General features: G+C 35.9%; 1 protein-coding gene and 1 long non-coding RNA gene across 2 annotated transcripts; one reads left to right on the forward strand and one right to left on the reverse strand.

The window, feature by feature from the left end:
• The first annotated feature begins 763 nt into the window (after positions 1-763).
• Positions 764-10,420, forward strand: LOC147292748 (uncharacterized). The gene is made up of 4 exons (XR_015120558.1): positions 764-850; positions 984-1,090; positions 9,367-9,417; positions 10,143-10,420. It is a non-coding gene; the product is annotated as an uncharacterized LOC147292748 (long non-coding RNA).
• LOC147292749 (uncharacterized) lies at positions 5,643-9,199 on the reverse strand. Its single transcript, XM_086234479.1, has 6 exons — positions 9,169-9,199; positions 9,010-9,032; positions 8,696-8,878; positions 8,460-8,558; positions 7,112-7,204; positions 5,643-6,864 (listed from the first exon to the last, which is right to left on the reverse strand). The coding sequence occupies exons 1-6, from the start codon at positions 9,197-9,199 to the stop codon at positions 6,406-6,408; spliced, it is 888 nt and encodes a 295-aa protein (XP_086090605.1). The 3' UTR covers positions 5,643-6,405.
• Positions 10,421-12,836: the final 2,416 nt, after the last annotated feature.

A 12,836-nucleotide genomic window follows, 5' to 3' on the forward strand; every position in this document is an offset into this window, starting at 1 on the left:
TTAATTTTTTTGTTTTAAATTGGGTTTGACCCAAAAGTTGAATTTTAAAGTTAATGGGCTTTCGTTTTTGACTTTGTGCTCGTTGGTAGGTCTCGAGTCCACAAATTCGTAGACACAAAGCACGCGTAAATCGGAGTTACGGTTTGGGTTTTACGGACGTTCAAAGTGAGAGGCATTTTTGTAATTTTACGTTGAAGGGTTTTAAAACCCAAAATTTCAGTTTTTATATCACTCTTTCTCTCCTCTCTCACGCACACTCTCTCTCCCTGATTCTCTCTCTTCTCTCTGGTTCTCTCTTCTCTCTCCATTGTTACTCTCTCTCTTAGATTTCTCAACCCTCCGGCTACGGATTTCGACAAGACCAGCGGCAATGGAGTCGTCTCCTCCTCCTCTCTCTGACCATGTAAGCTGATCACCTAGGAAGCCGCGACGACGGCGTGTGAACTCGAGCAGACCCAACTGCCTCCGGCGGCGACGCGTCTTTTCTGGCAGAATCGAGGCCGGCGACCACCCTCATCTTTTTCCTCTCGTCAAACCTAGCATGGTGGTGTGCTCCGATCGTCCACCCAATGCCCCACGACAGTAGATCGAAGCCCAAACAGCTGCAGCTTCTCTGGTGATTTTCTAGCTTTTCCGATGACTTTTGGTCGTCAACCCAGGTATAAGAGTTGATCTTCTCTGTCTGCTCTTGCTATTGGTGCCTTTGTTTCGAGTCAACAGTGGTTTGAATCCGAACTCATCTTTTTGCAGCCACGGCCACTGTAGCTTCGCCTTGTGTGGCAGCATTTTGGATGGTTTTCTCAGTTGTTGTGCCTCCTCGGAAACTCCATAAGCTTTTCCAGGTCTGGTGGTGAGTTCTGTGTGTTTTGTGTGCTGTTCTAATTCGGGCAGCCACCGCACATGGCGATTGCCGCTCGTTTCGATCGCTTAATGGCCCATCTGTATTTCTAGTTTGTATTTGATTGGTTGTCTGGTCTTAACAGGTATACGGGCTCAAGAAATTTTATTCATGATGCCGTCATGCTGCCAGATTTGATATCTGAGTAAAGGCGCTATGAAGGGCATTTGGGTCATTTCACGTGATTGCACTGTGAGTAAAATTAGATAGTTGGATTTATTGCTTTACTTACTTGTATGCATCTGTTTGCTAGGATTTGGTTTGGCTAGGGCTTGGTAAAGTCTAGGCTTGAATCTTTGAGAATGGAAATGATGATGATTATGCAATGAGATTATTGGTTAGGATGTGAATGATTGATGTTGAGGTTAATAGTTGACTATTAGACAATTGATTTGCCATAATAATAATTATTATTATTGGTGGGATTTGATGTGAATACGAGAAATTATGATTATCTTGATGCTTTGATCATTGGTGAATGAAATATTATATGTTTTGAGTAATTATGGATATTATTGTGGATTATTATTGAGTATGAAAATTGAATAATTATTGGAGATAATTGTTTAAGTCATTTTACTCATACAAGCTTTCGAGCTTACCGGGTTTCTTGTATAACCCGGTGCACCATGGACATGGTGTAGGGTTTGATGTTTTACAAATTTAGCATACTGAGGAGGCAGTAGGGAGAAGACGAGGCAATGGGACCCACTAGAATTTTATTAAATATTTTTAATACAGTGGTTTTACATAAATGTTTTCTTTGAAAGAAATGTATTTATTTATGTTTATGTACATGGCTCATTGTTTGAAAAAGAGTTGAAATGCAATGTTTTAGTATTTTTATGGGCCCGAGGTTCGGAGTGTTACACCAGGTCTTTTTTTGTGTTTGAAGTAGGCCCAGTTTATACCAAACCGGTCTTTTTTTTTCCCTTTTATGTTTCTTTCTCCGTCTTTCTCCCACTTCCTCTCTCATTTCTCTCATTTCAAATTCAGCATCATTCTCTCTGTTCTCTCTCTTCATCGTCTCTCTCTCTTCCAAATCTTCAATTTTCTCCTCCAAACTCATCGCAATTGGTTTCTCATTTCACTTTTCATCGTCTTCAGCTATCAATTTGAACAAATTCAGGTAACACACAATTCTCTCATTGTCTCTCTTCGATTATGTGATTTGTGTAATGAACACTCATTGCTTAGTTATCATTTTACAATTAGTATATAAATAGATCTTGATTGGATCCGAATTTCAGGCGAATTCGAGTCATAATTGAAGATGGCGGGTGTTGCAGCTGGAGGTTTCGTGACCCGAGCATACGAGTCGATACTCAAAGAGTGCTCTGTCAAAAAGTATCCTGACCTTCATAAGGCTATTTAGGCTTATTTAGGTTTCATTCTCGTTCCTCTCCATATACAATTTTATATATATATGTGTGTGTGTGTATGTATATGTATATGTATATGTATGTATGAGACTTTGAACGATCTAATACTCACTACAAGAAAAAAGAGTTTAGGCGACGAACCTAGTTTCTTTCCCAAAGTCGAATTTCGTTGCCCAAACTTTTGGGCGACGAAATGTCTTCGTCGACAATTTAGTCGCCCAAGCCATGATGCCCAAGACTTTGGGCGACGAACAAGTAAATTTCGTCGCCCAAAAATATGTGGGACGACGAATTTGGTTCGTCTCCTGAAGAGACTTTGGGCGACGAACATATTGTTCGGCGGAATTTTTCGTTGCCTAAACATACTTTGGACGACGAAATTAATTATTCTTCGCCCAAAGTATGTTTATGCGACAGAATTGTTCGTCGCCTAAACATACTTTGGGCGACGAAATTAATTATTTCTCACCCAAAGAGTGTTTAGGCGACGAACAATTTCGTCGCCTAAACATATTTATTTTTTTAAAAAATATTTTTTTTATTTAGATTATATATTTAAATTTAATATTAAAAAAAGTCTTTATTCAAAAACTATATAACACAAAATTAATAAATTTATATATCCAAATATCCATACAAAGTAGCAACAATTTAATACTATATGCAAATATAATCGGTACATACAATCACTAATGGCCCCCTAAGTCAGTAACATCATTGGCACCGGCAGAGGAGCCTAGCTTGCACTGGTCAATGTTTGGTGACAACACAAACCCAGGTACGATCTTGCCAACTGGCCAAACATTTGCTCCATTTGATACACCTTACTTGTCTGCTGTGCATATGCCGCTCTCGATTCTCCTAGCTGACCCCTCAACAACTGCACTTCAGTAGACAGGTTAACGAATTCTGCAGATGGCTGAGACGGAGACTCGGCGCTGAAATCATGAACCCGACCCGCTCCCATTCCGCGTATCTCCCTACCACGCCTAACACCTAGTGTCTCCGACATAATACGAAGACCGGCATCGCAATTGAGGACTAAGATCGACTCCAACGGAGTGTCCGGAGGGTACTGGCTGGCCATCTCCTCCAAATAACTCGCATTCTTGGCGAGCATCTCAGCCTTCAAAATGTTATACACAAGTTAGAAATTAAGAAATTAAATACAAATATAAAAAATTGTGAAAAAAAACTAAAAATAAAAAACTAATATGCTTCGTCATGCCTTTCTTGTTGTCGGGTCGGCCATAAACATCCCCGTAGTTGTCGAGTTCTGGGAATTGCGAACCAGCCTAAAAAAGAATGTAATGTTGACAAAGACTCAAACAATATTAAGGAATATATATATTAAATTATATAATGGCACACTTGACGATACGACTCCACCCGGTATGAGAAGGGCATCGAACCACCATGATGATCAATCCTTGCAGGCGCTTTCCAGTTCTTAAGATTGACATTCAACTTCTTCTGTTAAATATTAAGCAAATTGTAAATGCATTAGTGCATGTACGATAAAGGGGGCTATGAATCAGAAGGAGATATGATCATGGTAGATAGAGAAAGAGAGAGAGAGAGAGAGAGAGAGAGAGAGAGAGAGAGAGAGAGAGAGAGGGTTGGTGAACTGTGTCAGAATAGAAGGAGTTGGAGACTGTTTTGGACTTTGGTTTTTGTGTTTTTTTTTTCTTTTCAAACTGGCGCGAAACTAAAAATAAACCCGGGGGAATGTTTTGGGCCACAAATTTTGGGCGCGCCTATGGCATTTTTAATAGGCCATAAAATGTAAAATCTATGACACTGGAAAAATATTATCGTTATACTTTTTTATGACATTAGAATAAATGTCATGTTTTTTATGGCGATTTAAAAAATGTCATGTATGTAATAATCTTTTAATGACATACTGTACGCGCCATTAAAATGTACTATTTCTCATGACATGTGTCTAAATGTCATGGAAATCATATTTAATGACATATTCATGTGTATGTCATTATACCTTTGTCATTTGATACATTTAATGACGCATATTATAAAAATGTCATCTATAGTAATATTTAATGACATTTTATAATAAACGCCATAAAATTTGTGTCATTAAAAGCAAGTTTTGCTGTAGTGATGTATCTCAACTTGTTGTATGATAACATTATTGTTGTATGGATTGAGTATGATCGAAGATGAATCCTCTTGATAGGTCACGTCATCCTGATTTTCCTTTTCCAGAATATCCCATATATTACGATTCTGAATCATCTGAGCTACTTTCCAACCCACACCTGCCTTAGGATCATCCAGATAACATACTAGTTTCGCCATAGTGGCAAGAATAAATGGATTATTCTCATACCATCAAGTGTTTGTGTTCACAGATATTAAGTCATAATCAAGTTTAATATTGTTGTTTATATTCGGGTTTGTATTAAATTAATTACACTTAAATAACACAACTTGAAAGCGATGCGAGAGCCAACTTTTCATTGGAGGTCGAGTTGTTCCTAAGCCTGAAACATAGCTAAGTGTCATTTAAGGTCTTTTGGAAACTCGATCAGACATATGCTTCTTACAGCCCAGAGGCCCTAAACAACTACTATGTGTTGGGGAGAGAGGCGTACCCACTCCCCAATCTCTAAATGAATCTGTGTCTGTAGGCAGTCGATGATGGCGATCGGGGTGCAGTCATCAATAATCTGGTTGCGGACAAGAGGATCGATCAAAGGCCTCCAATCTACCTACAATGCAAATAGTAGAGTAAAATCTCTAAAGGTAGTCCGTGGGTAATCTTAACGTATTGAATTTCATTTATCAAATCAATCAAAATTCAATTAAAAGTGAAAAGGTAGTCCGTGGGTGATTTGCGAATCTGAATTGAATTTCAATTAAATCAAATCAATCAAAAGTGAAAAGCTAGTCTGTGGGTAATCTAATATCAAATCAATCAAAAGGTAGTCCTCTCATATCTTAATTAAAAAAATCAATCAAAAGACACTACAAGAGAATAGAGATTTGGCAATGATTGGAGGTCGTTGTCTAAAGCTCGAAATTTGTTGCCTAAAACTATTGGCAACAAAATTATGCCGTTGCCATGGGCGTTGCCCTAAGACCCTTGCCAATAACTATTGGCAACAAAATTATGCCGTTGCCATGGGCGTTGCCCTAAGACCCTTGTCAATAACTATAGGCAACGATTTTGACGGTCGTTGCTAATTTGGCAACGAATACTTCATTATCTATTCTGGCATAAAAAACCAAATTTGAGGATATTTAGCAACGATCACCGCATTGCCTATGTTACATATATCATTTAGACAACGAAAGCCGCGTTGCGTATTATATTACGCAACACTGTTGTCGTTGCCTTTTCAATTTATAGGCAACCACTATGTTGTTGCTTAATAATTGTGGTGACATTCTATGATGTTGCCTATGCTATCAAACAATGACTCTATTGTTGCTTAAGTATGAAATATGCAAGGACCATGGCGTTGCCCAATCTTCTTGGCAACCATGTCATCGTTGCCTTTTCCCATAAAAGACAACATGGTTTAGTCCTTGCCTAATCTTCTTGGCAACCAAAAACTATCATCATTGCATTTTCCCTCAAAAGGCAACATGGTTTGGTCCTTGTCTAATCTTCTTAGCAACCATGTCATCGTTGCCTTTTTCCTGAAAATGCAACATGGTTTAGTCCTTGCCTAATCTTCTTAGCAACCGAACCATGTCATCGTTGTCTTTTCTCTCAAAAGGCAACATGGGTTGGTCCTTGGCTAATCTTCTTGGCAACCATGTCATCGTTGCCTTTTCCCTCAATTGGCAACATGGTTATCGTTGCCTTTTGAGGTGCATAATGTGGTTTTCATTTAGAATTAGCAACGAATAATTTTTTAATTATCAATTATTTATTTTAATTAATTTTCATAAATATAAATAATGTTATTTTTTCAACATATAAAAGTTAAAATCCCAATAAAGCTTTATAATATAATAAATCCAAATGTTAAATTGACCGTCATATTCTAACTTGTCTAATCTAAAACTTAAACAAAAATTTAAAAAATCAAAATGTTAGAAAATGATAACTTAAACACAAATGCAATAAAGATAAAAAAAAATGCATCTAAATCAAATTTCATCCTCATCCTCACTACTATTGCCTGCAAGACCGTCATTTATGCCATCTCTAGATTGTTGAGGAGTGTGACTGGGAGTCACTTGCTCATAGATAGATCCGCCGCTACTATTGCACATTTGAGATCCTTTAAAAGCTTGCAACTCAGATCTTAGTTCAACATTCTCATTTTGCAAAGTCTTAAAGCCATCAACAAGTTGTTTCATCATGTTCTGCATCTCCATCCAACCATCGAATGAAGGCCTAGATGCAGCAGTGGAGGAGGAGGAAGATTTGTCCAAACGAGGAAAAGCACCAAGACCACATACGGTTTTACCTTTCACCCCGAGTTCCTCACCACAGATCCCATACTCAACTTCCAAAAGCACTTGTATGGAATCCACTTGAGTACCCTCAGGTGCTTCTTGAGCCATACTCAACTCAATTGCATCCCTCTTCTTCTCCATGTTTTCCTACAGTACAAAAATTATACTCAAGAGGTGAAACTAAAAGTAAATGGTAGAATGCAGTAGTGTTATACTGTTATGAAGAAAAGAAATTAGGAATCTTTATATTAAACTAGCAGTGTTGGTAAATCATCCATTCTTCAACCCAAATGCATAATTTATATGAAAATTTCACTGGCATATTTTCATTTAATTAAAGAGCACATACACATGGTGGAATTAAAGCTTTTAAATTTACAAACACATGACTTACATGTTTCTTCCTTGCTTTATCAATAGTCCACTGCTGATTCTTGTTAACGTACATATCTTTCCAATTATCAATAAAAGATGGGACCTTGCCCTCCTATATTAAAAATACAAAAGGAAAAAACAACTTGGTTAGTGGCAAAAAATTAAAAACAAGTTGTAAAACACATTGTAGCTTGTTTATGCACCTTGAATATTAAAATTAGAAATATATAGGTATTGTTTATAGAACTGAATTATATAGCTAAAAAGAAAAGAAATATAAAGCTTAAAAGAATACCAAATAGATTAAAAGGAAAGTTTATAGATTATTATTAGGCCAGCTATTCTTTATGGAGTAGAATGTTGGGTGTTAAAGTAAAAGCAAGATCAATTCATCCTTATGCATGTATCAATTTAGGCTTATTTACTATTTCACCCCCTGAAAGTAACTTCAATTCTCACTTCACCCCCTAAGGTTTATTTTGTATCACATTACCCCTTGAAACTAATTCTCGTGTATCACTTTGCCCACTTCTTATTTTTACAAACTTTGAAAATTAATTAAAAATAGCTTTGGACTCAGAAAAATACACGAAAAAATTTCTACGAACTCGTCTTGACTAGTACTAATTAACTATGGGGTCAAGTTACCAATTTTCCATCCGAGTGTTTCCAGAAAATTAAAATACTTTAGACTCTTTTAAAATTCATAGGATAATTTTTCAAACTCCAAAAAATACGAGGTTTGCACTGTTGGTCTTTTAAACAATAACATTACCTTTCTTGTGAACACTTGCTACCCAAAAGACCTCTCGGTCTTATAGGGAAATAAATTTCTCTCTATAAAATAAATTCTAGAAAAATTCAAGAATTTCCATAAAGTCTCGGAAGAATTCTCTAAATCAGGTTTTGGTAATTTCTAAAATATTTTTGAGAATTCATCCGAGACTTAACGGAAATTTAGAATTTTTATAGAAGGAAATTTATTTTAATTTTCTAGAAATAAATTTGAACTTCCCAAATTTTCTGGAAACTCTCAGAGGGTAAATTGATAATTTGACCCTATAGTAAATTAGAACTAGTCAAGACGAATCCGTTGAAATTTTCCGTGTATTTTTCTGAATCCGGAGCTATTTATAATTAATTTTCAAAGTTTGTAAAAATAGAAAGTGAGCAGAGTGATACATGAGAATTAGTTTCATGGGGTAATGTGATACAAAATAAACCTTAGGGGGTAACGTGAGAATTGAAGTTACTTTCAGGGGACAAACTAGTAAATAAGCCATCAATTTATGCAGCAATACATCCTTATATATCCTTATGCATGTATCAATTTAATTAAATGGAGTGAAATAATTAAATTTAATTACCTTAGCCTTCTGCAGAACATACTGGACAAATGGTTTTGCACCTCCATGATGGTTGTTCGGTCGTTTGTTACGGTTGTTGGAATTGGTTTCAGAAATTTCCTGCAATACAAAATATATTAATTATAATTGAATGTTCATTCGTGGAATAAATATTACCAATATGCATGAGAAAAGGATGGATTTAATTATACCAAGAATTTTGGATCTCTATAAACGTTGTCACATAGCCAATGTCATTGATCTAGTGGTCTTTCAAACCATAAACCTTTCTTAGGAGGTGTATCTCGTCCATGCTCAGCTGTTCCACAGTTCTGGTAATGCTTAAACAATCTATTCTTGAAGCGGGTGTATCCCACCTCCATCTTCTTATTAATATATTCAACTACATATTGGAGGGTCAAGTCTACATCAAACTTCACCTAAGATGATATAGAAGAGGCTGGAATACAATCTGGAGATGAGGATGATGATGAGAATGTTAATGTTGACTCATTTAGTGATTTAGAATAAAAATTTGGCTGCTCGAAGGTTGGCTAAAAGTGTTAATTACGTTGGAGCAGTTACTGTTAGTATCTATACAGTATGGACACTGTCGAGTACAATTTCTTAAAGTTGAACCCTCGGTTACAGGTATGTTATTTGCTTTAAACCTTAACTTTTGTTCACGTGGTCACATTTTAGTTTATGATTTTATGAACTCGTTATGTACTGTTTTTCTGAGTTTGTTTTGTTGCTACCATTGAATAATACAGTGATGAGTGCAATGCATATGCCTGAACTGAATATTGAAACAAATATGTTTGTCAAGGAAAATTCCCCTAGCTTCTATTCTTGCATCTTCTATTCAAGGAACAAGTAATTTATATTTTGAGATTTATGTTAATGGGTTGTTTGTGTTTAATTTTAGGGGTTGAAGATGTGAGCACAAATTGCAAGACTCACAAGGTGGTTGTGCAGGGTAAGAAGGCTGATCCCATTAAGGTGCTTGAGCTTTTCATTTTCAGAATTTTTTTTTTCTTCACCATTTTTGTAATTATTTTTGTATTTTTTGTTTTTTAATTTGTTGGGTGGAATAAATTGGCTAGTCAGGACGGACTTTTGGGTTAAATCATCCTTCATAGTTGTGGCTTAATGGGTTAAGTCAGGAGGGGCTTTTTTTTTTTGGGTGAAATCATCCTCCATGATTATGGCTTTTGTTCAATGAAATTATGAGTAATTTGTTGTGGGTTCCTTTTGAGAATCTGAAATCGATGATGATAGCATGAGGTTGCTGTTTATTTCATTAATTTCAAGAGAAGCGTTGCTTCATTATGATAAATTGAACCTTTTTTCCCTTGTGTTAAATTTCGAGGAATACATTTGTCCGTAGGTGGTAAGTTATGGATATGCCTTAGATTTGATGATAGCAATTGATCATAGGAGTCATTGTTGTTTATGGGATTTTTACAATGTTCTCTACATATTTCTTTGTAGAAAATTAATATGAGTTACTAACTGTAGACTCTAGTTGTATGAAAGTTATGGGCTTTGAGCAGAAAACCATAATTTGAACTTCTTGTTGGCTGTTAATATTATGTTAGAATGGACTTCTCAAGTTACAAGTTCTGTGGTTGCAGTATATTATTTATTATAACGATCTTGAACATTCAAAATCTATTATGTTTTTTTTTTTCATGATTTCAGTACCAGGAGATGGTCTTGCATGCTTGCCCTTCATACACAATTAACCAACTTTTGGAGTTTGAAAGAAGAAGTGAAAGTTTTAAGTGACAGCCTAGTTATTCATTGAAGAAGCTCATTGCAATCATCGCATCTTAAGTGAAAAGATAAAGATGGAGGTTGATGCATAAGAAGAATCACATATTAGCCATGCTCTGGAAATACGAAAAAGCAAGACATTGAGAAATAGCATTAGCTCAAGATTAATTAATTAGTGCATGTATTTGGAAATTATATATGTATATACTGTGAGCAAAATATTTACTATTAATGTAATTTATAAGTTTCAATGTCCTGCTTGAGCTTTCAACTTCCAATATTCCTATTTATTCATTTTTAACTTTCAAGAAGAACAATGTTAGCTGTATTGTTATTATTGAGAAGCACACAGAGATTGTGAATTAAGAGCCAGGAAAGAAGGACAAAGACTTATAATGAAGTATTGGAGCTGAATCCCTTTTTAAACATACCAGCATGTCAAAGTTTCATTGCACTACACTTAGAAATGTGTAGGGGATTTGCCTCTTCCTTGTTTTGTCTTGATTTATATTAAGTAGTAATATCTTTATATTATGTGTATGGACTCTCTCTATCTACATAAATGTTCAAAGAAAAAAAAAAGAAACTCGACTCCAAAACTTTTTTTTTTTTCTATTAATCAACAATTGTCGTTCATAAGATTATTTCCTTATAAGGGTCAAAAATCAATGTGTTCAGTTTAATTTGTTTCTTATATTGGGAAGTTTATTGCTTATATCTACTCATATGCAATGTCAATAACAGTCCATACCTATTTTATATTAAATATAGTGCTAAAAATCCTCCACATATGAATTGGTAACCACGTGAAAAATAATAGGCAACGACCTCGTTGTTGCTAAACTTTGTGTCTTTTTTTCTTGTACTAATAGACAACGCCCTACTTAGTTCCTTGCCAATCCCTACAATATGCAATGATCACGTCGTTGCCTATTGTACTGAAGTCGTTGCCTTATATTTTTTCAATATTGCGTTCATGTTTGTTGCCTATTATAGAGTAATCGTTGCCAAACTTAATAGAAAACAAATTCACTTTGTTACCTAAACTCTTGCACATTCATAGCCTATACGCATAGGCAACGACAAAAACAGTCGTTGCCTATATTATGTTCATTATGGTGCCAAAATTTTCCGCCAAATGAATAGGCAACCACTTGAAAACAATAGGCAACGACCTCATCGTTGTGATCATTTCCCGCCAAATTATAGGCAACCCCCTTTTTATCTCCTTGTGTTAGTTTTTAGGATTTGTTAATGTTGGCTATTTTCCTTGTCAAAACAATTGTATTAATTTGTATTTATTCACTCACAAGCTCTAGGCTAGATTTAGGACAAGGTCTGCTGCTTTGAAGAAGTCAAGAATGAACAAGTCACAAGGTATACTGCACTTCATTCATTTCATGAAATTAACAGATTTTTGTCTATTTGACTAGTCATTCACTGATCATAATGAACACTGTTTTTCACGTACAGTGACTGTTACTTAAATTACAGTTGCTACAGTGGGTCATTTCGGGTTTTGCTTTTTAAGCCCAATTCTTTGAAAGCCCATATTCTATTTAGTATTAGACATGCATGTGCATTGCACAAGACTTGTTTTCTCCACTGTAGCATTCAGATCTGATTTCCTCTTTCCCATTCACGCACACACACTATTCATCATCTTCTACATTCTGATTTTTAAATGCAAAATTCCTTTTGACAGCTGATTTTTTCTATCCTTAGTAAATACTAGGATACCCCTCTAGGACAAAGGGAATATGCCCTTAATCCGTCTCTTGTGGACAGCCATTGATTGGCTTCCACGTGGCATGGGCGAACATGCCTCTTGCGTGGGTGTGTACGGGGATAAGTGGGCTGGCTGTCCAGATCTGGTGTGTACGTCGATGAGCCATTTCAGAGCGTGAATTCTTGGGTTTTCACCGCTGGGTATTTTCCATGTGAGGTGCTCATCTTCATAAATTTTCAGAAAATGATTTTTAATTCTTGAAAAATCACATAGAGATTTTCTGAAATTGTTTTTGTTAAATCTGAAATTCTATATGGGTTTGAGTGCTTAAATGTCTTCATATATACTTCAAACACATTCATTTTAGATTTAAGTTGAAGGATTCAATATTGATCTTTTCATGCCGATAGCTTGAGAAGATTAATCTTTGTTTGTGAATCCTATATTTGCATATCATGTTCATGCATTGATGAAACCACTGAGCTTGGTGCGGATTGGTGCCATGGGTTGATGAGCTTGGAGTGGAGCTGCCTTCTTCATGAATGACCATCTGCCTTGCGTATGGAAGTTGCACAAAATGGGTAAGCTAGCTGCCACTTAGTCTAGGACTTAGTGATTGAGCTTGTGTGCTGAGTGCCCTCCTTTGTATTGAACTTCTGATTTAGTGGATTGCCTGGTCAGCTGGATAGACCCCCAGTTTTTACCCTTTGTGGTTTTTCTGGGTGAACATCTTGTGTGTTTCTGTCTTCCATATTTGTGTTGTTATGATTACTGACTCACTCATCTTTTAAACACAAATCTGTACTGGAGCTATTTGATTAAAATTGATATATGCCTTATATAATTGTTTAGAAAATCACACACCACTGTAGTTGTGGATAACACTGGGA

This window comes from Dryas octopetala, chromosome 2, assembly GCF_963921425.1.
Source record: "Dryas octopetala chromosome 2, drDryOcto1.1, whole genome shotgun sequence".
Lineage (NCBI taxonomy): Eukaryota > Viridiplantae > Streptophyta > Magnoliopsida > Rosales > Rosaceae > Dryas > Dryas octopetala.